The sequence below is a fragment of the Rhinatrema bivittatum genome, chromosome 14 (assembly GCF_901001135.1).
Source record: "Rhinatrema bivittatum chromosome 14, aRhiBiv1.1, whole genome shotgun sequence".
In the NCBI taxonomy this organism is placed as follows: Eukaryota; Metazoa; Chordata; class Amphibia; order Gymnophiona; family Rhinatrematidae; genus Rhinatrema; species Rhinatrema bivittatum.
In genome coordinates, this window is record NC_042628.1 from 17,567,534 (window position 1) to 17,591,052 (window position 23,519).

Here is a 23,519-nt window from a genome sequence, read left to right on the forward strand (position 1 = left end):
CCCCCTTTTCAATACGAGTGAGATGCGTGCGCTGCTGGAGATATGCGCGCATCTCGGCAGCTTTTAAAATGAGGCGAGCACGCCCCAGCCCGAACTGCGTGCATTCCCTAATTGATGTGCGCTTCGGGCTTTGAAAATTCACCTTTATGGCTTGTCAAATGTTTTACTTTTTAAAAGTTTGTCTCTCTTTCTCTGTTAAGATATATTCATTCAATTTAAATAGCTAATCTTCTTCTAGTATAACCAACATTTTTTAGAACCTTCATTTCTGTTACAAAAGTACAGTTTCTTTCCTATTATTTAGTGAAAAAGTTGTGATGCAAAGGAAATACATTTAATTTACAACATGCCCCGTTGTCCACCACAGGATTACCATATGGCTTTGTCTCCAGAGACAAACTGACAGGCCGATACAGTAAAAGTCATGGGAGAGTGGGCGAGTGCCCGCGATTTAGTATTCAAATGAGGGCCCGCAGTAAAAAGAGGTACTAGGGACACTAGCGCATCCCTAGTGCCTCTTTTTTGACAGGGAGGCGCTGTCAGCAGGTTTGACAGCCAATGCTCAATTTTGACGGCGTTGGTTCTCGAGCCCGCTGACAGCCACGGGTTTGGAAACCGGACGCCGGCAAAATTGAGCGTCCGGTTTTCAACCCGCGAGCTGCGGGCTGATTTTACATTTTTTTTTATTTTAAATTATTTTTTACTTTTGGGACCTCTGACTTAATATCGCCATGATATTAAGTCGGAGGGTGTACAGAAAAGCAGTTTTTACTGCTTTTCTGTACACTTTCCCGGTGCCAAGAGAAATTAACGTCTACCTTTGGGTAGGCGCTAATTTCTGAAAGTACAATGTGCGGTTTGGCTGCACATTTTACTTACTGAATCGCGCGGGAATAACTAATAGGGCCATCAACAATCATTTGCATGTTGCGGGCGCTATTAGTTTCGGGGGGGGTTGGACGCATGTTTTCCACATGCTATTACCCCTTACTGAATAAGGGGTAAAGCTAGCGTGTCGAAAACGCGTGTCCAAACGCACTGTACTGTATCGGCCTGTGAGAGGGTCCTGGTTTTGTTCCTTTACCATATGAGTAGTAATCGTGCTTCTCTTGGGAGAATTGGAACACCAAGTCCCAGCATGCCTTGGGGCAAAGCCAGGACTGACTCAGCTTCTCCCCTTGAGCTGACACACCACCTTTTAATGCTGGTATACACTTGTGTTGATTGAAGGTATTTCTGTCATCACAAGCTTCTACTTTAAAAGCATTATTGCTCAAATAAAAACTCTTTACACTAAACAGTCATTACCTTCCTGCTATCTTTCATAAGCCACTCAATTCGCTGGTGATAAAGTTCAATGATGCTAACAAAATAAAATGCAGAAATGAAGATAAGCTGAGTAGATAAAGCAGTTAAACTTAAGTGAGTTCTTTACAGCTTGAATGTTAAATTAGAATTTATAGAGGGCTGACCGACAAAGATCCAACATATTGTCATTGCTACTTGCACACATATTCAGGCCGGTGCAATACTGGCCCGCGTTAAACGGGCGCTAATGATTTAAGCGCCCGCTTTCTTAACACGCACCGATCCACCTCTCCTGGGCGCCCGGTTTTATATTAAAATGAGGTGCCGTGGTAAACGGGAGGTGCTAGGGGAAATTGGGCGTCCCTAGTGCTTCCTTGGCTTCAGGCACCCGGGAAAGGTGGCTGTCAGCGGGTTAGGAAACGGACGCTCAATACGAACATCCCTTTTCTCCCGTTATCAGCACAATAGACACGGCCTGGGCTGTGTATATTATGAGTGTATTTTGGGCGCCCCCCCAATTTTTTTTTTGTAAACCATTTTTTAAAAGATAATTCCGCTTTCTGTGGCCCCCCCACTCCTACTCAGGATTGCGACGATACTAGTAGGAGGGATCACAGAAAGCAGGAATTTGGGGGGTTTTATATGCGCCCTTGAGCGTGACAGACCTTTACGCCAGTCCTGGGCTGGCGTAAAATTTGCCGCAGTGACCATGCGGGAAATGGTTTGTATCGTGGGGATTGGCTAATAGCCTCATCTACATGTACTTCACATGTGATGAGCACTATTAGCTACTCGCTCGATTGGACACGCATTTTGGACATGCTAACCCCCATTTTGCATCGGGGGTCGTGGGACGTGTGTCCAATCGCGTCTTGAGCCGTGAGCTGGCCACAGCGCACGGTACTGCATCGTCCTGATTGGATGCTGCACACATAGCTTCTGTGTGAATTATTTACAGTGTCTCTCCCTTTCCCAAACAGCATAGTACATGTGGTCGAGGAAGGAATATAAATTGAAATATGTGCGTGTGTGAGTATTTTAGACTGCTATTTCAAGAATGATGTATTCAAACATATTAATAGTTCGTTTACTATTGTATCTGACAATATTTTATTTCATCCACAAAAAAACCCAAAAAATTTTAGAAGAGGGTTCTTGCTCTCATTTATACTACAACATTAATTTTTGAATGGAAAGGTTATAAAATGACTGATTTTTTTTAAAAAGCTCTTTTATTATCTTCCAGTGGCTGCAGATCAGAACAGTAAGGCATGCAGTATTTCGTACTTACTGACATAGTCTTGATTCAAAATCATGAACTATATCTGAAGAAAACTCAACATGTTTTGTTGCTTTGTCGTCTGTGCTTCTAAAAGAAAGAAGCAGAAACTCAGAATGCATAACCTAAGATAAATATAAATGACCAAAAATGTATTTTGTACTCACACGACAATATCACCCTGATTTATTAAATCTTCTATTGTTAATTTCATAGATTGTAAACTGTGGTTATTTAGCCATTCCACTGATGTTTGTCTGTCATGAGACTGTGCTTTTCCTTGTACTCTCTGTGAAGCAAAAGAAAGCAATAGAAAAAAAAGTCAGAGGACAGTGAAGCTTCATAAACAACCGGCAGTCTCAGGGCCACTCCTCAGCAATTTTCTTGCTGTTGATTTTCCATCTCCTTCTCGACTCTAAAGAAAATATTCTCTAGGAGACTGGGATGTCTTGCCCTGGTTGAAACTCCATCTGAACTTTTATATTATTTGTGGATTCATTTATTTTGAAACATACCCAAGTTGCAGATTGTCCCTTGCATTTGGAACCTTCTCATCCTTAAAAACAAATGTTACATTTATCCGCATAACTCCTTTGAAAATGACTTCCCTTGTGTTACTTTTAGAATCACTGTTGTTTGCAACTTTAATTTGAGGCAAGCAATATTGTAGTAAACATAAAGACCTATGAGTGAAATGTTCAAAGAAGTGTAGAAACTTGGCATATATGTGCAGAAGTAGCATGTAATCGCGGACATGCTAGGTTAAAATCTTCAAATAGTGTGCCTGCAATTTCAGTTCTGAGGGCACATTTTATACCTGCTAATTGATTCTAGCAAGTGAAATCAGATTTGGCTGCTATTTTTGGGTGGGAGGTCTGGGTAAGCCGGGGCAGCTTAGGATGAAGTGCTAGGGCAGGGATGGCGAACTCCAGTCCTCGAGGGCCGCAAACAGGCCAGGTTTTCAGGATATCCACAATGAGCACGCACGAGAAAGATTTGCATCCAACGGAGGCAGTGCATGCAGATCTTTCTCATGCATGTTCATTGTGGATATCCTGAAAACCAGGCCTGGTGCGGCCCTCGAGGACTGGAGTTCGCCATCCCTGGACTAGAGGGTCTAGGTGAACTGGAGACAGACTTTGAACTGGTGGAGGTATCAGCAAACTGGTGATTTCAAGTACACACGCATATTTCAAAATAGATCTGCCTCTGCGAACAAATCAAATAAGTGCAGTTTTACAAACAGCTTATGGGCATCCACGATTAGAAAGGCAATTAAAATCGTTCCTGACCTTTGCATCATTAAAATCTGTGGCGTGTGCTTTTCGGCTTATTAAATTGCAAAACAGAATTCTCCAAGACTCTGCCCAAATTATGGAAGGATCTTGTTACAATCGGTGATCTTCAGGCTAAACCCGCGGACCGCCGCTCTTGACGCTACCCTGGCCCAGTGAGGGAAGTCGCCTTTTGACGTGCTCGCACGCTGCCACCTGACGCGGCTCAGACACCGCGTCCTCTCTAGGTGCGCGCGTGCGCCCCCTGACTAAATGTAAAAGGGACCGCGGTGGGAAAAGTTCCGGGGCCCCACTGGATGACGTCATTAGCCCTGGCCTTAAAAGGCCTTTCCTCCCTGCTACCGAAGCCTCAGCAATAGGTCCATTACTGTAAGGAGAGCAGCACTAACGTAGGAAGGGCGGGTAATAAAATGTTTTAAAATAGAAAAATAAAAATAAGCTGCCTCAGCGTGTTCCTGGTCTTCATTCCTGTGTTCCTGGTCTTCATCTTCGTCTTGTGGTCAGTCTTCAGTTCTTCGTCAGCTCCTTGTCTTGTGGTCACAGTCTTCAGCTCTTTAGTGCCTTCTGTGTCGTCGTCTGCCCGCCTGTGCTATTCCTCGCTTCCCTGCCTGCCTATCTGGCCCGCCTGCCCTCGGACGGATCTCTGGTTCTGACTTGGACTTGCTTGACACGCGACTCCGCCTGAACTCTGCCTGCCACAGACCACTGCTCACTTTGACCACTGCCTGCCTCTGACTACGCCTGAATCCCAGCCTGCCCCGGACCCCGGGCCGTGACCCGCTCCATCTTCAGACATCCAGCTCCCCGCCTGCCGACCTCGGCACCCGAGGGCTGGTGCAGGTGAAGCCCCAGCTGGGCCTCTCCCACAGCCGTCTCCGTCAGCCGACGCTAGGGAGCTGCAGGACGCCTCCCTGCAGGTTGCGCCAACTCCACCCCGGTCCAGGGAACCACGCCCACAACAGATCGCCTTCAGGGAAGAGAATAACTTTATGCGGTTTCACTGTAAACTGAAGACCTGGCTGATGACTTCTAAGTTATAAATTATGCTTATTCTAGTTTGGAACCAGCAGCAGGAATGTTTGCTTTGTCCTTGGAGTATTTTTCTTGTAATGGCTTTTTATGTATTGGTATTTTTTATTGTTTTATTTTGCATATTGTTTTGAACTTTGTTGTACATCGCTTTGAGAGAGCTTATTAAATAAATAAATCAGGGTTTTACGCGTACATGCTATTTTTTTTCACACACATGCGTATGTTTATAAAATAGAGAAACTAAAAGCTTTCAGTGCATTTCAAACATTCACGCGTACTTTCAGAGTTGAATGATGCTGTACTTTATAAACTGTGCAGCAACTCACTGCACGGTTTATAAAACACTAGGATAAATCTCAGTGCTTTTACTGACATGTGCAAATCCAGTAACACAAATAGGTTTGAAAGTTATCCTCCCAGTGTGGAGTTCTTTGTAAAGCTCTGTACTGAGAATTTACATAGTTACAGAGTCCTGTCAAGTCTCCTGGTCTGCATTCCTGAGCTATTTTTTTTCTATCAACGGTATTGCTTGGTTTTGATTGTTAATATTACTACCCTTAACATAAGGTTTGGGGGTAACCTGCACAGAGCGGCAGTTACTACCCTGAACAGAAACATGGGAATATCCTGCACAAGGCGGCATTTGCTGCCATGAGAAGCTTGCTGGGCAGACTGGATGGACCATTTTGGTCTTTTTTTTTTCGCTGTCATTCCTATGTTACTATCCACCAATTGAATCTTTCCTGTCTTTCTCTATGAATCTGACAAGCCTCTGTTCTTTTCCCACCACATCCCTACTTTGATAATAGTATTAAAAAGATGAGCAGAGAAAAGAAGGATCCAGTGAACAGGATTGTAGGACATGGCAAGCTGCAGCTCTGTGTTGGCTAAGAAGCCTCGGAAGCTTGGACATTGTACTGCCCTCACCTGCCAGCAGGTGTCACTCCTGCAGCAGGCGGCCATCCTCCGCCTACTGGAATCCAAGCTCATTACAACCCTGCCAGCCACTATCAGGGGACCAGCCTAGACGCATTAAATTATCATTAAGAAAACGTATCAGTCATGGCTGCATCGTCAGCATTTTAAAAGAACTAAAATACTTACTAAACAACCACGTAACAATTTAGCAACCAGATGTATAGGTATTCTGCGGCATGCAACTCTTTTTTTAGGATGCTCATCCATACTACTGAGAGGATATGTTCACTCATCTGACATGTGAACATACTGTAAGACTGCTTGCTTCCTGTTTCTATTTTCTCCTTTACCTCTTGGTATTATGTCTAGCACACTAACATGTCCCAATACAGCTGCTAGTGCTTGAATGGCACAAGCAATGCAGGAATCAACTAAGTTATTACAAAGCAGGAGGTAGTCTGAGTCCAAAAAAAACAAACTATCATCCATGATGTCTGGCCTTTCATCTTTTTAAACTCGTCCTCATCCGCACAGATCTGAAGTCATAGTAACTGCTACTGCAATCTCAAATTAAAAAATATAAAACAGAAGGAATTATTTATAAAATAGAAACTATTTCCCAAATCATAGCTTCCTATGATATGATTAAAATATTCCTTTGCAGTAATATTCTTAACAAAAAAATCCGAGAGCAGTCCTTCTATAAAAATTTTTGGAAGCACCATCGAGATCGAAAATCAAATTCAAATTTGGTACTACGGTGCTGATCATTTTCAGAATCTCCTGTAGTCATCTCGGTAATATCTACAATACATAAATGCAGCCAAAACAGCTGGATGGTGGACTCAGCATAACAGATTTTTTAAAAACAAGGTACATGGCTGAGATAAGAAGTGCACTGGCTGGCCCAGTGGCAAGTGATGTGCACCGCCGTGCAGAAAGTCCCCGGGGAACAGATGAAGCGTTCACAGCCCCTAAGGAGAGAGGGAGTCACGGTCACTGCTTAAGGGGGACACCTGGCAGCCAGAATCAGGGCCTATGATTGCAGGATTCCAGAAGGAGCCCAGGGGCACGGCCCCCGGCCCAGGATCGACACTGCGATGACCAGACTAGGTATGTTGGGGGTGGGGAAAAGAGGAGAAAAACCCTTTGGATAGTTATGAATGAAGCCTCATGGCCCCCAGATCTTTGCCTTGGCTTCGACTGAGCTGGAAGTACAAAGAAGCAGACATAACTCCCTCCCACCCGGCCTTCTGGTGCTGGTCAAACCGCAGGAAAGAGGAGGAGGAAAGCAGCAGCGTGTTGGACAATGTCCTGACCCTCTACCGGCCCGGCCCGACTGCTGCTGTTAACTGCAGGGCAGTAGAGGGTCCCAAGGCTGAAAGCAGCAATCAAGCCGAGTCAGCAGAGGAGGAGGATGCTACCTGACGTGAGTCTGCACTCCTCCTCCTGCCACATGAGGGGGAAAGCGGCAGGAAGGGGTTTGGCTGTGGGGACTGAAAGTGCCATCACAAGAAAGCAGGCCTTAGACTTCCCCACCAACCCGATAAGACCTGTCTCCCTGCTCGCCCGGGGTGATTCTGCAGGAAGGGACGTATTTCGCGACCCTTCCCATAGCTGTGGAATTGTGGGAAACCAAGGGACCCTGCATATAACCTGTGTGCTCACTAGATATCACTGTTTGCACTGATTTTACAGAAACAAAGCAGCCTAATTTTTCATGCAACAGAAAAGGGTGTTATTTCATCTTCCTTCAGGTTTTCATTATTTATTTATCTAGATTCATCCCACTCCTTTTCATTGGTAGCTCAAGGCATGTTACACTCAGGTACAGTAGGTACTTCCTTCTCCTCCGAGGGCTTACAATCTAAGGGGCCTATTTACTAAAGCTTTTCTCCCATTTTGCTTCTATGGAAAGAAAGCATAGTAAATCAGACCCTAAGCTTGTACCTGAGGCAATGGAGGGTAAAGTGACTTGCCCAAGCTTACAAGGAATGTCATCAGAATTGGAAACTATAGAACTATTGATATACCAAGTTGCAGAAGAGGAGGAGAACTGAGATAACCATTACAAATGTGCACTGCACTTATCGATCTTCCATGCATTAGCTAATTGTTAACTTAAATGACTGCTTAAGTACAATTACAAACTGGCCGCACCAAAACAAGCTAAAACTCAACCCAAACAAAACTGAGGTTCTATGGGTTGGTAACAGTCACCCACCCACCCACATCCAAACATGGTTCGCAAACAGACAATGCTCTCCATCAGTTGCAAGTCCAGAATCTAGACTTCCTACTGGATTCTCAACTCACCCCCAAAGCTCAAGTCCAAGCAATAACCCAATGCAGTCTTCTTCCACTTTCGTCTACTCAGCACCTTTTCTGGATGATACCACCTTCGACACAGTTACCTAGACCTGCATGATCTTCCACTTAGATGATTGTAATGCACTGTATATTAAGATCCTGGACAAACAAAACCATCAACTACAATTCGTCCAAAATGTGGCAGCCTGAATGATATGGAATATCAGCAAATTTGATAAAATCACTCCCCTGTCCTAAAATCTCTACCGACCCGCGCCATATTTAAAGTTCTGGTTCTGAAATGCAAGACCCTCAAAGTCTGTGCCCCGTCTTCTCTCTCCAGCTGTCTCAGCCCCTCCCTACTCACTCTCTCACATACTGCGCTTCCTACCTCAAGCACGCAACTGGTCGAGACAGCTCCCAAAGCAACACGCCTCACCGCCTCCAGAAAGAGTTTTACAGGAGCCGCCCCAGCACTCTGGAACTCCCTCCCGCCTTGCGTCAGATTAGCCCAGATCTCTTTTTCTTCAAGAAACTGGTGAAAACCTGGCCTCTTCAACACAGCTTTCAGACTGCTCATGTAGCATGAGCCGTGCCATGAACTCTGCCACTACTCAATTCCCTTCATATAGCCTTCCCCGCCCCCCCTCCCCACCACCACTTTCTCCCCCAAATACCCCAGGTAAAAACCTGGCCCTCCGACACAGTCACCGTAACACGAGCTGTGCCACAAATCCTGCCCTCACTCAGTTCCCTTCATATAGCCTCTACCTCTTCCCCCAATTTCCCAGTCCAACTCTTCGACCCATGACAACCTGACAGTGGGACCCATCCCCTCAGCACTAAACTCTTGCTCCTATTGTCCCAACCCCAAAAGATCTATAACATACAATGCCTATTGTACTTGACTTGTTATGCCAACAGTCTTTGTGCTCTCTTGCTGGAAAAGCGTAATGTAAATAAACAATGATGTTGACAACGATGCATTAGCTTTGTATGACTGGAGCAAAATCATGTGAACCACAAGTGGAGCACTAAAGTCAATGGCTGTTGAATAACTTCCAACACTGGCAAACATTGCTCCCACAGATATCAGAAGGAACACCTCAGTCGTCCATTTCATTAATCGTACCTTTGCAAACTCATCATCTTCAATATCTCACAGGAGGATGGAGAAATCCAACATGGGAGAGACTGAAATGATCCAGCTCATTTAAGGGACTATTTATGAAAACACGCTAACGCGTGTTGTCACACATTAATGCAAGTTAGGGCATTTTCATTGATAAATGCCCTTAATAGGAACACCTCATGCTTATCCTATCTGTATGTACCATTATTTATGTATTCAATGCCTTGTTACTTGATGTAATCCGCCTTGGATAAACAAATAAATAAAAATGGAGATCTCAACAGAACAACAAACTTCCTGAATAAAGCCCTCCTCGCTGACCTCACAGAACCAGTCCCTGGTCAAGATCTTACGTGCAAGACATGGACTGCTATAAACTGGACAAGGAACACGTAGTCGTCTTTTACATTCATGGAGACTTAACTAAAAAAAAACAAAACACCCAGTTGCAACTGTAGCAATGAAAGCCAAACCACTTTGATCTTTCCCAGGGCGCAGGGCCGCACCAGACACCATAACTTTGCTGTGAACATTAAGGTACAATCTTGCTCCTGTTGTCCTACAAGAAGAAGAAGAAGAAGAAGAGGAGAACGACTCAAGAATGTGTGCTGGTGAGATTAATAACCATGGCTAGCTGAGTATTAGTGCCACAATGGAGCAAATTCGGATTTCAAATGCATTTATTTTTTTTATACGTTTAAAAAAGATTCTCCGCTTAAAAAAGACAAAGCACATTTTCCATGATGACACAAAAATATAATCTACGTTTCCATGAAGTCACATGAATAAAACAATCCCTATAGCACACGAGCCACAATGTAATTTTAAAATATCTAAAACAAAGATTTTTTTTAAATTATAAAATTATAATATTACGGTATATGACGAAAGATATAAATTACTGATACTAAGAAAAGCTGAAGACAAGGGAGGAGGTGAAAACCAGGCTTATGCACATCTTTTCTACTGCTTTCCAACTGTGACCCTATTGAAAATGACCTTCCCCTTATTGAATGCAGGACCTTTTCATTAAGATATGTGTCATACCTATGCTCCATCTTTCTCTCCCACCCCTCCTCCAAGAAAATGTTGGAGCCCACCGGTGAATTTCTGCAGAATTTATTGTACAGACAGATGAACTGAATCCTTTGATACAGCACTTTCTGCCCTGGATGAAAAGTATTCAAAGAGATATCAGCACTGCTACACCTTGCAGGCAATTTTTGATCATCAACAAAAATGTGAGTTAGTATTAATTCCCATCTGGAAATGAATTGGTTTAATATATGACACATCAGTGTGTTTATACTGAAACTTATTGAGCATATATATGACTTTTCTAATAAATTACTGTATAACGTGTGTGCAGTTTACCAGCAGATCCTTAGTCTGGTTGACATGTGTAACCAGTAATCCATTATCGGGCTCCAAATCTGTAAGTGTTACATCTTGCCAGCAGGGTCGGACTCTCACTGGAACTGAAGTTGATTCTGGGACTGAACTGCAAAATACAAAGACCGCCTTTAAAAATGTAGTGATTGCATCATTACTTAGATTCTGCAAATATTTGCATGATAGCAGTGAGATTCAAACTCCCATTATCAAAACGAAGGGTGCCTAAAGCCAGTGCCTCAGACTGCTGGGTAACATTAGCCAAGAACTAGCTTTTGTACTGGAACAGTTAATAATACATTACATAGAGCAATATTTCATGTTTATGCTAGAATTATCCCAATACAACACTACCACCAAATTCTTACCAGCCTATTTTGATAAACTGCTCATTGTCCAGAATCTGAGCCATGTTTTTATTGGGTGCAGCCATTGCACTGATGTACAATTTAATCTAGTATCCACTGAAAACACAAAGAACAAAACAAAAACATAAAAAAGAGGCATAAGAATCAAACATTACAAATGTAAAAAGTTGAATTTACAAAATCTATTTTTCAATATTTTTCAAGCATCCTGCGTCCTAGCTTGCTAACTAAGCATGTTTTGTTTAGTAAAGCTTTGCTTAATTCCTTGCTAACTTGTTAAACGTGAAATGTGTTATACAAAACATTCTGATTAATTATATTGCTAAAAGAAACTGCAAAAAGAACAACAAACATAATAAGGCGCTATTGACAATTCCATCCATGAAATCAGCACGTCTCACCCAAGTAAGGGAACGAGCACTATCTCTGGCTGGTCCAGCACTGTGGAACTCAATGCCACTCGAAATAAGACTGCAAAGAAGTCTGAATCTATTCAAAGTAAGTCTAAAAACATGGCTTTTTAAACAAGCTTTTTACAAGGAGAATGAAGAAAAACAAACAAATGCAAAGTAAGCACAAAGAAACTAGTTTTTAACTACTTTTTACAAGCACATTTTACTTAGATATGAACAGTGCATAAGCTTTCCAACCTACACTTCAACTAAACTCAACTTAGAATTTTTCTTTATTAAAACAAATGTTACAGTCCAATAATGGCACACCTATGTAATATTAACTATACGAATTAACTCATACTGCTATTCGTGCCTTTTTGTAAACCATTATGATGGTTATCTAACTTAAGGATGGTATAGAAATGTTTTTAAATAAATAAATAAATAAATAGTGTTAACCGGAGACTTTCCAGGCATATTTTTTTACTGCTACCACTTGCTATTTCAGTAGCACTGCTAGATGAAAGCAGCTCTATAGATGCACATAAGAAACAGTGCCTGCTTCATGAAACTTACAATCTACTCGGGTCGTATAGACAAAACTGGACATGTATTTATTACAATAAACATAGATAAAATCAAGGAGGATATGATCAAAACCAGAATTTAAGATTTAAAAGCAACCTCAAAAAGGTGGGTCTTTAGGCAGGACTTGAATGTGGCCAGTGTATAATTTCACCAGAGAAATGCCATGACACCAATTCAGGAAGATTATTCCAGCATACAGTGGGCACCTTTTTCCCTTTCAGCTACCACTTCAGCTTCCATTGTTAAAGCATCTTCAGTTTCCAATAACAGAAAGGGCATTTTGTACCGGTATCGTTTGAGAGAATGGGTGTCTCTGTGTCACAGAGTTTATCCTCCCAAAGTCCACTGTAATCCATTTATTCTGAATCTTCCATGGCAGTGGGTGCAAGTTTTCTAAATGCTGTAAAATGGGGGAGGCTTCTTTGGTGGTTGCTAATTCCTTTTTAATTGTAGCTAATTCTGCTTTAAAGTTAAGTCAACTCCTTTTTCTTTGAAGAGAGCTGTCAACAAATGGAGAAAGCCCTAAGCTCCCAGATGGTTTGCCTTAAGGTAATGGCACCACAGTTGTTACATTGAATAATAGTCATCATTTTGTTCATTTGTTTTGATATGGAGCTCCTTTAATATAACACTACCCTTAACAGAAAGTTTGGGGGTAGCCTGCATGGAGTGGCAGTTGCTACTACCCCCCCCCTCCCCGCTGCGGCGGTCAAAAAAGCAAATAGAATGTTAGGAATTATTAGGAAGGGAATGGTGAATAAAGCAGAAAATGTCATAATGCCTCTGTATCACTCCATGGTGAGACCACACCTTGAATACTGTGTACAATTCTGGTTGCTGCATCTCAAAAAAGACAGTTGCTCTGGAAAAGGTTCAGAGAGGGGCAACTAAAATGATGGACAGGGGATGGAACAGCTCCCCTATGATGAAAGGCTAAAGAGGTTAGGCCTATTCAGCTTGGAAAAAAGACAGCTGAGAGGGGATATGATAGAGGTCTATAAAATCATGAGAAAACTAGAATGGGTAAATGTGAATTGGTTATTTACTCTTTCAGATAATACAAGTATTAGGGAGCACTCCATGAAGTTAGCAAGTAGTACATTTAAAACAAATCAGAGAAAATTATTTTTCACTCAATGCACAATTAAGCTCTAGAATTCATTGCCGGAGGATGTGGTTAAGGCAGTTAGTGTAGCTGGGCTTTAAAAAGCTTTGGACAAGCTCTTGGAGGAGAAGTCCATAAACTGCTATTATTCAAATTAACTTAGCGCATAGTTACTGCTTATTAGTGGCATTAGAAGCATGGGATTTATTTACTATTTGGGTATTTTTCCAGGTACTTGCATCCTGAAATGGATCCAGGATGCTGGGCTTGATGGATCCTCAGTCTGATCCAGTATGGCAACTCCTTATGATTTTATGTTCAGATTAGATGGACTGTATTGGTCTTTATCTGCCATCTTTTGTTATGAGAGGTAATGGGGAGTTGCAGAATTAATACATTTGTAGGCAACTATGAGAAACTTGAACTGTGTGCAGAAGCAAATGGGGAACTAATGAAATGATATGAGAAGAGGGTTACAAGATTGCAACAACATTGGAGGAAGATAAGTTGTTCATCTGAGTTTTGAATAGACTGTAAAGGAAATAGATGATTCCGATAACGTTGTGTGAAACAAACTCCAGTGACTTCTTTCATTCAACAATAATAACATACCCAGGCATTTGAGGGAGGTAGAGCAGTGGAAACCAGAGAGCTTAAGAAAACAGGTATAGGTTTCAGTGTTTTTCACCTCTAGCTCACCACTCCAAATCCAGCTCAGGTCAGGAGGGACCTGTAAATGGGACCAATGTCATATGAGTTGGTGGTCTTAGTCCAAATCCCAATGAACAGGTGTCCACATCACTAAGAAACCACCATCACATTTTGGCTGCAGTTGGTACCATGTTTGGCAGTTCTAATGTTATGCAGTTTATTTGGGGGTTGATTTAATATTTGGGTTTTATCTGTATGTTTATCTTTTAGTATCATTTTATTCTTATTCTGCCTTTCAGGCATTTCAAAGGAGATTGCATTCAGGTACAGTAGCTATATGTTTAAGGATTGTAAATTGCTCTGTATGGCAGTGTCAAGAAAAGCGGGTAATAAATGTATTACATAAAAATAAATAAAAAAACAGAAAAGATGCCAAAGATTGCACATATATGGAAGCAATGATGTATATGTATTTCCGTGTTTGTGCATATTTTATGTTATGTGATGATGTTGAATGTATTACTGTACCCTGCTTAGAACTGTGGCTAGGCAGGTTACAAGTGTTTTAAATAAAGAAATAAATAAAAAGTAGCCTCCCAAGCAAAAGGATGGGGCACATTAGCAAAACTAATGTGGGTAAGCTTGCATTGCTATTACTTTGATGTACTTGTTCTGTGGCTATATGGGAGCGTTTGGGTTGTCAGTAGTCAGTCTGGCATCTTTCATGAGCACTAAATTCACTAGAAAAAAATTAACAAACCACTGAGAACCAGACTATTTAACCTCAATTTTCGCACCAAGATTATAATAACTTTGCAAGTTTAAGCAACAGCTAGGGAGCATTTGCCCGTCAACGTACTCACTAGTATGTTGGCAGTACTTTTGACCCATTGACAAAGCTCATATTTAAGTAGGGAAAAGCATTGGAAAACAACACAGATGATTGTTACTTCACAATAAGATAAAAACAATGATGCTTTATGCAACAACACAGCCTACGTAGTATAAACAACATACCCCCTTCCCCAGGAGATCACTTGGGTGGAGAGGGCTGAGAAACGGCGAGCGATTAATACGGCGAGGCCCTGCCGCTCTAGGAACCCGCGATTAACCTCACCCAACTCCTTTCTTCCCTGATTTAGGTGCGGAGAAGCCTTTGGAAACCAACTTGGCTTCGCAAAGTGCGCAGAAAAAGAAGAAGAAGAAGAAATTGTTTCCCGGGCGCCGCGAGCGCAGGAGCCGGGTTCTGTTACCTCCGTATCCCGTGGCAACGGAAGGAGCCATTACAGCACGTTGCAATGTATTTTACTGTACACAACGAAAAAGCGCACACACCCAGCCCACCAAAGCCGGGGGCTTACACGGGTTTTGCAAAACATTGTTTAAAAAACAAAACACCACCACAACAACAAACTAAATAAATTACCCGGAAATCTCGCTTTTTTTTGGGGGGGGGGGGGGGGAGTGGTGATGTGGTCCCCGTTGTCCCAGGGCGCTGATGGTACAGTCCGTTTCCAGGCTTTGCTGAAGGAAGGCGGGAACGGAAAACCCCAAATCTGCGCCTGGGCGGCTTCTCGCGTTTAAAGGTCTCAGAAACTCGTGGCTGTGCGTTTGGCAACCTACGTTCCCACTCCAACCTTCTTTGCAGCCCAAGTTCACTTAAAACGTATACGCGTTCAACCTAGTCCCCTTTCTGAGCGGGCTTAAACCGTGGGGACTCTTTAAATGAAAAGACGAGACGGGCCGAGCCGAGCGTGGAGGGGGTTGCGTCAGTCACATGACCTTCGCTTTGGTTTTGCGTCCTTTGCTGAGGAGGGCGTGGAAGGAAGTTGGCACAAACTTCATTCCCAAAGATAATAACGCTCGTTGTTATGCTTCTTTTGTCAACTTGTGTAAGATACTAAACAGTCTTCCTTTTAAGCTTTGGTAACGAATTCTTTGACCCGTCCTCTAGCGTTGTTTCCCGCGGTCCGGGAGATGACACAGGCCCAGGGCCGGATTTAGCCACGGGCAACACAGGCACCTGCCCTGGGTGCTGAAAACCCGAGACTGCCCTCGGCGCTGCTCTCATGCTTTCTTGAATTTAGATACCGCTCTTGTCTCCGCTACCGCCGCTGAGATATTTCTATAAATATTTACTTCTCTTACTCCTCGGTCTACCCTCTTTCACCTCTTCATACGATAAGTCCTTGTTCCAAAGGCTCCTTTCTATTGAAAGCGGCCTGCCTCCTATGCATTGATACCCGGGAGGTATTTAAATGTCTCTGTTGTATCTTGCCTTTCCTCTAGGGCAGGGCTTCCCAAACTGTGGGTCTGGACCCCAAATTTGGGGGGGGGGGGGTGGTGTTCAGAAAACCTTCAGCTGGGCTCACAAGTGCCACAAACAACAGCACTCTTCAGGTACTAGGGATGAGAGGGAGGATGGGCTGGGGAGATGGAGAACTGGAGGATGTAAAAGGGGATCAGCTGGAGGGGCAGAGGTTGGATCGGGGTCTGCTGGAGGAGGTTCCTTGGAGGCTGAGAGAAAGGATTGACAGCAAAGTGTGGAGGTTGGGGCAGGGGATCATCTGGAGTATGGGGAGGGTGGGAGTGGAGTTATTGTTGGAAATGGATTGTACTGCTAATTTGTTTTGACCATCCTCTGGGGTTTTGTGAATTTTCATGTGCTAAAATTGGGTCACAGTGGCAAAGAGTTTGGGAAGCCCTGCTCTAGAGGATACATGTTTAGATCTTTAACTTTGTGCCCACATGCTTTACAGTGACGACCACTGTCCATTTTAGTAGGCATCCTCTGGGCCGATACCATCCAGTTCATAGCCTTTTGAAGGTGAGGTCTACAGAATTGTACATAGTATTCCAAGTGAGATCAAACCAGGGGCAAATCATCTTTTTTTTCTGATGAACATTACTCTCCCTATGTATCCAAGCATTATTGGGGGGGGGGGGGGGGTGCTTTTGCAGTTACCTTATCCACCTTGAGATAATCATAAATTCTTCTATGCTCTTATTTCATGCATAGAAGAATTTCACCCCCCTTAATTGCTCACATGCTCCACCCACAGAAAAGTCCAACAGGGGTGGAATCTATGCATGAAGGCTCATAGTGGATCTGTGGAATTTAGAGTAAGAAAAACCTTTCCTTGGGTTCTTAAAGGTCTCTATAGTTGAAGGATTGGCTAGATGGAAAAGCACAGCAGAAACATTCTAGATTTTGTAGAGCTTAGCAAGCACGTTGTGTTCTGAGTTATCTCAAGAAGTGAATGTACTGTCATATTTTGTTTGGGCACATTGTAGTCAAAGTATGGAGCAGGCTACATGCTGACTCCAGAGATAGGTTGGCAATATTGCATCAGACTTTGCAACTGACACCTAGTATGTAAGAAAAATGGGTATGGTTTTGGCATTTGGTCTTTGTTACAGTGGGACAATAAATGATTGGCAGCAGACCCTAAATTAAGTCTGCAATTGGATCAGTTGTGTGACAATAAGAATAATGATGTGATGTAAGAATGCTTGTCATCAGGAATGAAGCATTTATTGGTTACATGCCTTGAAAATGAAAGATGTTAGAGATAATCCTGGGGGCTAAGGGATTCTAATTAAATGAATTGAGCAACTGTGCCATAGCCATGTAGAATTTTATCTCTAATAAAGACAATGAAAGTGAAGTGTTGCATTTTTTTTTTTTTTTAGTAGAATAACTATTAGTACCGTATTTTTCGCTCCATAAGACGCACTTTTTTTCCCCCAAAGGTGGGGGGAAAATGTATGTGCGACTTATGGAGCGAATATAAAAAAAAAAAAACCAAACAAAAATCTAACAAACCCCCCCCCCGACTCCCCCAAGACCTGCCGACTTAATTTCCTACAACCCCCCCCCAAGACCTGACAAATTAATTTCCTGCAACCCCCCACCCTCCTGACCCCCCCCAAGACCTGCCAAACGTCCCTGGTGGTCCAGCAGGGGTCCGGGAATGATCTCCTGGGTGTGGGCCGTCGGCTGCCAGTAAACAAAATGGCGCCGACGGCCCTATGCCCTCACTATGTCACTGAGACCGACCGCAGCTATTGGTCGGTCTCAGTGACATAGTGAGGGCATAGGGCCGTCTGCGCCATTTTGTTTACTGGCAGCCGACGGCCCTATGCCCACACTATGTCACTGAGACCGACCGCTGCTATTGGTCGGTCTCAGTGACATAGTGAGGGCATAGGGCCGTCGGCGCCATTTTGTTTACTGGCAGCCGACGGCTCACGCCCAGGAGATCGTTCCCAGACCGCTCCTGGACCCCCGCTGGACCACCAGGGACGTTTGGCAGGTCTTGGGGGGGGTCAGGAGGGTGGGGGGTTGCAGGAAATTAATTCGGCAGGTCTTGGGGGGTCAGGGGGGTGGAGGTTGTTAATTTAAAGGGTTGGGATGGGGGGGGGGGGGGTTTGGGGGTTCCCAGAGAAAGAAAAGTTTTCTGATCTGGGGAGTGGACCGAAATGGCCCTCCCCAGACCCGAAAACAAAATGGGGAGAAAAAAAAAGCTATGCACTCCCCTAATTTGCTCCATAAGACGCCCAGACGCAGAGCCGGTTTAGCACAATTTTTTTTTTTTTTAAATTTTCCCCCTCTGAATCCTAGGTGCGTCTTATGGTCAGGTGCGTCTTATGGAGCGAAAAATACGGTAACTAGAAAATGTGCAATGGCACTAAGAGTTGCTCATTGGAGATGTTTAAAATTGCCAGGTTCTCCAGCAGCTGCAATTTAGGCAGAGTTATTTTTTTTTTCTTGTTTGGATCTTATATCCAACAGCTCAGCACTAGAACCACTGTGCACTGTGCAGTGGCAGCACCAGACGCCACAGGTAGGGTACCTTTCCAGGTACAATGGCAGCAACTATGCCACCCCCTTAAATTTTGTTGCCCTATGCATAAATCCAGGCCTAGGAGTATACAAGGCTACAGCTCTCTAGCTGAGGATTCTGGGGGTTTTAAGAGTAGGCAAGGCTACAATTCAACATCATTTTGCTTGAAGAAAAAAAACCAAACAAAAAAAAAAACAAACTTATCACACAATAGCTTGCAGCAGTTACACTGCTGCTTCCTCCTAGATAGAAGATAAGGTAGTCTTCTATCATCTGTGTTTTACTGTCTGAACCGCTGCCCTACAGGACAAGGTCACCCTTAAAGGAGCTGGGTGGTAGTTGAATCAAACATAACTCCAAGCAAACATGAGGAACACTACTGAATTATATAAGACAACTGCTATTGTTCAATAAACAGGACATTGTCTGAAACTAGCTGACATAGCTGGACATGAACTTAGTGGAGCTGCACCAGTCTTCACAGACATTGCAGCCTTTGAGGGTTTTTTGTTTTAATACTACACATACCCCCCCCCCCCCTCTTACCAACCATGCTCTGTCACTCCCCTCACATACACATTCTCTCTCACCGGCATCCCCCCCCATGCTCTCTCTCTCCCACCCTCCCCGACACACATTCTCACCGGCATGCCGCAGCACCCGCACAGTTCGCAGCGAAGATGAAGGCCCAGCGCACCGTTCGCAGCACACGGGGGCCTTCCATTTTCACCTTGAGCAGAAAATAGTAGCGGAGCCCCCGGCATGTATGAATTTAAAATTGAGTCAAAAAAATATAGGAGTTTTATATGGGTCAGAGATTTAGTTTGCTCTCGAAATGTTTCACAGAGCATAAAAATTAAGGGGAACAAGACATTTATAACACACACATTCTCTTATACACCTCTCTGCACACAGCTAGTGCCAAATGTAGGGGCCCCTGTGCTAAGCATTTTTCCTATAAACACAAAATGTAAAAGGCCCTTTAGGACATGGAGGCCATAATATTTAACTTATGCTATACTACTTTAACAATACATGCACATCCAATCAATACTATGAAGCAATCAAATAAAATTGTGTTTATTTTTTTTTCCCCAATACAATCACAGTTTATAAAGAGTGAATGTAAAACTTGAAGAGGTTCAACAATGTTAATTTGTTGGCAAACATTTTGTCTGAGATGTATCAAAGCAGAAACCCTTCGATTTGAAAGCTTGCCTTCAAATTACTCCAAACATTTCTAGCTCCTTTAGTGGACAATTTAATTTTGATAAATTTGCTCAATAACAAAAATTCAAGTGAAGAAAAGTATATTCGTTTTGTACAGTGCCATATTAAACAATTTTATTATGAAGTTAACTGAAAATGATAACCAATTAGAAAGCAATGCTCAACGAAGCTGGGATAACATACAGACCTAGATCATCACAAACTCGAAATTCGCTGGAGATGAAGCAACTGCCACTGCCTACACAAGAAAACCCTCAGTCATTCACTTACATATAACCACTTCCTTCATGGATGCTGATTCTTCAAAGAGAAAGCTTGCATTTACATGGATTTTATAGGCAAACAAAATACACAAAATATAGTGTTCAGTGGTGCAGTCAAATAGTGTTACAGTTGTTTGTACTGTTGAATACATCAGTTAGTAATAATCAGCAATACTGTCTGTAGGACAATGAACATTGAACGCATTCACATGTGATTCTGATTGTTATTCATGCTACCTGAGACAAAACAGATACGAACAAAGAAAGTTCTTGGAAACTCTGTCCAGTTAAAAAGACAGATGCACTCAAAAGAATAGTCAGCAAATGAGAAACAGACTTATCCGTATCTCCTTACTACAGAATATACATACAGAACATTACATTACATCTGCAAATCCTCACATTAAGCAACCTCAGTAGAGATGAAAAAGTGATAATTAAAAAAAAAAAAAGCTTTCTTTTAAAAATAACTAAAATGGAGCTGTAACTGGGTTGGGGGGCAGGGAGAAGCACAGCAGGAAGAGAAGAGTAAATAAATTAATTTATAGAGTATGGATTACCTATGGAGAAGAGCCATGGACAAATATTTGCTTTGAATGAGTTTTAGATGTTTAGGCATGTTCCAACAGGAGCTTCAATTCACTTGAAACTTTTATAATGAAAAAAGAAAACCTGTGCAAATAAAACCTATAAATAGTACTCAGCAAGCTTTACAGTGATGCTCTTAGGCGGGGAAAAATACACAAAATCTTTAAAACAAAACAAGTAACAAACTGACAAATGATTGCATCATAAAAAGAACAGTTTATATATAGCTTACTTTTGTTCTGCTATGAATTAATGCTGTACTCCTAGTATTTAATACTAAATCAAAGTCTTTTGATTTACAAGACTTAAAAACTTCTTTTGGATGGAAAGGGCCCCATGTCGGTTTCTGTCCCATCGATCTCTGGCCAGATGCATTATCATCCACCAAAATGTAACCAGACTGTCTTTTCACAGTATTGTAATTATTTTATCCAAGCCCACTATTGGGAGGGTGGCGGTAGAAGACAACATGCAATCAGCAATTTAACACCATTCTCTTACTCGCATTTTCACACTCAGACTCCTTGACTCAGGGGTTAATTATTCCAGTGTTTCAGTTCCGGATTAAAATCTCGTTCAGGCCCTGTTGTATTCACACTGGGAAACTACTCCCAAGATTAAAGATGGATTAGTTTTCCCATTGAGTTCACACAATACCAGAGCTGATGCCAAAATGACACTCACCCAATTTTATTCAGTATTAGCTGTTCCTGAAATAATTAATCCACAAGTGAAAGTACCTCCTGGGGTAAGATAAATTATTTCAAAACTAACAGAGAGGGCTCCGCTCTGTTTGATGTTTTTTCATAGGAAAGCACGCTGGAAGGAGCCTAGAGAGGGTGCACATTCACTACTGTATGTCCACTAACAAGATAAATTAAGGATCCAATTACCAAAAGCTTTCCTCCCATTTTGTGTTTATGGGAAAATGCCTGGTTCATAAGCCCCTTAAATTTGGATTTATAGTGTAACAAATTTATAGTTCTCAAACAGAGTTAATACTCTATTTATGGGACCTCTCTGCAAGAGAAACCAAGTACTTTAAGAACACTGAATATTTATTCCAGCTTCATATTCTGGCCTATGATCTCATCTGTTTATTTAATGAAACTATATACAACACTGTCAGTATAAAAAACAAAAACAAAGAAAAAAAAAAAGACATAAGGAGGAAGCATTCAGTTTTTCAAAAATATGACATTTTAGAGAACATTTTGGTTAATGCATATCTATTCTATCAACTGCTTACTTTCAGGGTAGCCCTTTTCCATAACAAATTATTCAGCTGGAAATCCACACATGTGTTGAGGCAGTATACCATGGGGTAAATATTCATTTAAAGCTAGCTGAATAAGTCTAGTCAGCTAACTTAGACAAGATATTCAGAGGCCCAGCTATCCTGCTGAATATCCCCAGCTGAACAGTTACTTAGCAGGATAGGTATTACCCAGCTATGGAGCAGGTCTAATTGAGCAAGGTAACTTAGCTGGCTAAGACTGAATATCGCTACTTAGCTGCATAACTTAGCTCTGCATCGTTAAGCTCAGTGCCCGCCTCCCCAGTTAGCTGGTTAACTCCAACTGAACCGGCTAACTTCCTTTTGAATATCGGCCTCCATAGATTGATGGTTTTTTTTAAGAATGCTGCTTTGTTTACTTGAAAATTAAAATTTGACAAGCTGTGTGGGTGCAGGTTTTCCCAAGTGGAGGGGTTTGGCTGCTTCCACCCCCCCCCCCCCCCCCCCCCCCCCCATTCATCAGAGTAATGCCTCCACCATTCTGCTTATTTTTGACAGCTACTATAAAATTAGAAGGCTGCCTGAACCATTTGTCAGGAATTCTAACTGCTTCAACGTTAGGAGGATGTGCGAAGCGCTGAAGTCCCTTCAGTGGTTGGCAGAGGCGCTCTCCAAGAGCTACGTAAACTGTGTGTTTGATGGGCAGTTAAGTGGTATATGATTATTACATTTCAGAAGTCTGACGAGATAAGTAAGGTACAGGGCTATTGCTGGGATTCTTCAATGATTTGCTTCTGCTCCACTTGGGCTGCCTTTTCATTGCCATTGGGTCCTCCGGGAGTACCAGAATGACAGAAAGAGCCAACCATTTACCCAACCTAAGCAGGGAAGGAGCAAAACATGTAAGAAAGCCAACTTTGCTTGAAAACCCGTTATAGAATGAAAACAGTGTTATTCTTTACACACGGACTGACAACGGAGGGCTTTTCCATACATTCAGAATGCCCTAAGGGAAATGGCATTACACTGCAACATTTCACCAATCACTCCTCTCAAAGACAGATGATTTGAATTTCTAATAACTTAAGTCGGATTACTGATAAGTTTCTTTTACCTTATTATGTATATAATACTCATGCTGATGAGCCTTTTTAACTAATTCAGTGGTTGAAAGCCTTTTTAGAAGCTGTCAAGCACTGCACAGGAATAACTTCTATAAAGTTGTTTTTAAAAGGCTGGTTTGTGCCAGTAAAAACCTTCCCGTGGGCCATCCAGCTATCAATCTCAGCCACAGCACATGTCAGCTAGCTGTTTATTTCATTAGAGAAGCTGCTGTTTTGAGCTGCACTCTGACATCAGAACAAAATGGCCATAGCAGCTAGAAACAGGGCTAAGACTTCGTAACATTCTTTTCCTGACAGAAACCAAATGACAGGCAGTGTACAAACATACTTCCAAGGGTTATCCTCACTGACAACATGCAACTCCTGGAATTCCTTACAATTTCTATATTCATTCTAGACAGGCTCTATGCCTCATGGGTAGGGCTACTAAAAAAATGGTAGACAGAATAAGATGTTA

At 42.5% G+C, this 23,519-nt stretch overlaps 1 protein-coding gene across 2 annotated transcripts in view; it reads right to left on the reverse strand.

Moving 5' to 3' along the window:
* Positions 1 to 15,572, reverse strand: part of VWA3A (von Willebrand factor A domain containing 3A) — a 66,141-nt gene extending 50,569 nt beyond the window's left edge. The window contains exons 1-6 of one of the 2 annotated variants that reach the window (XM_029577073.1): positions 15,200 to 15,572; positions 11,035 to 11,130; positions 10,649 to 10,775; positions 2,755 to 2,876; positions 2,600 to 2,677; positions 1,309 to 1,363 (exon numbers count right to left, since the gene is read on the reverse strand). In XM_029577073.1, coding sequence (XP_029432933.1) covers positions 1,309 to 1,363; positions 2,600 to 2,677; positions 2,755 to 2,876; positions 10,649 to 10,775; positions 11,035 to 11,099 — 447 coding nt within the window. In that variant the 5' untranslated portion in view covers positions 11,100 to 11,130; positions 15,200 to 15,572. Of the gene's footprint in view, positions 1 to 1,308; positions 1,364 to 2,599; positions 2,678 to 2,754; positions 2,877 to 10,648; positions 10,776 to 11,034; positions 11,131 to 14,790; positions 15,004 to 15,199 lie in introns of those variants that run through there. The other variant, XM_029577072.1, reaches the window with a different exon arrangement.
* Between the last annotated feature and the right edge of the window lie 7,947 nt (positions 15,573 to 23,519).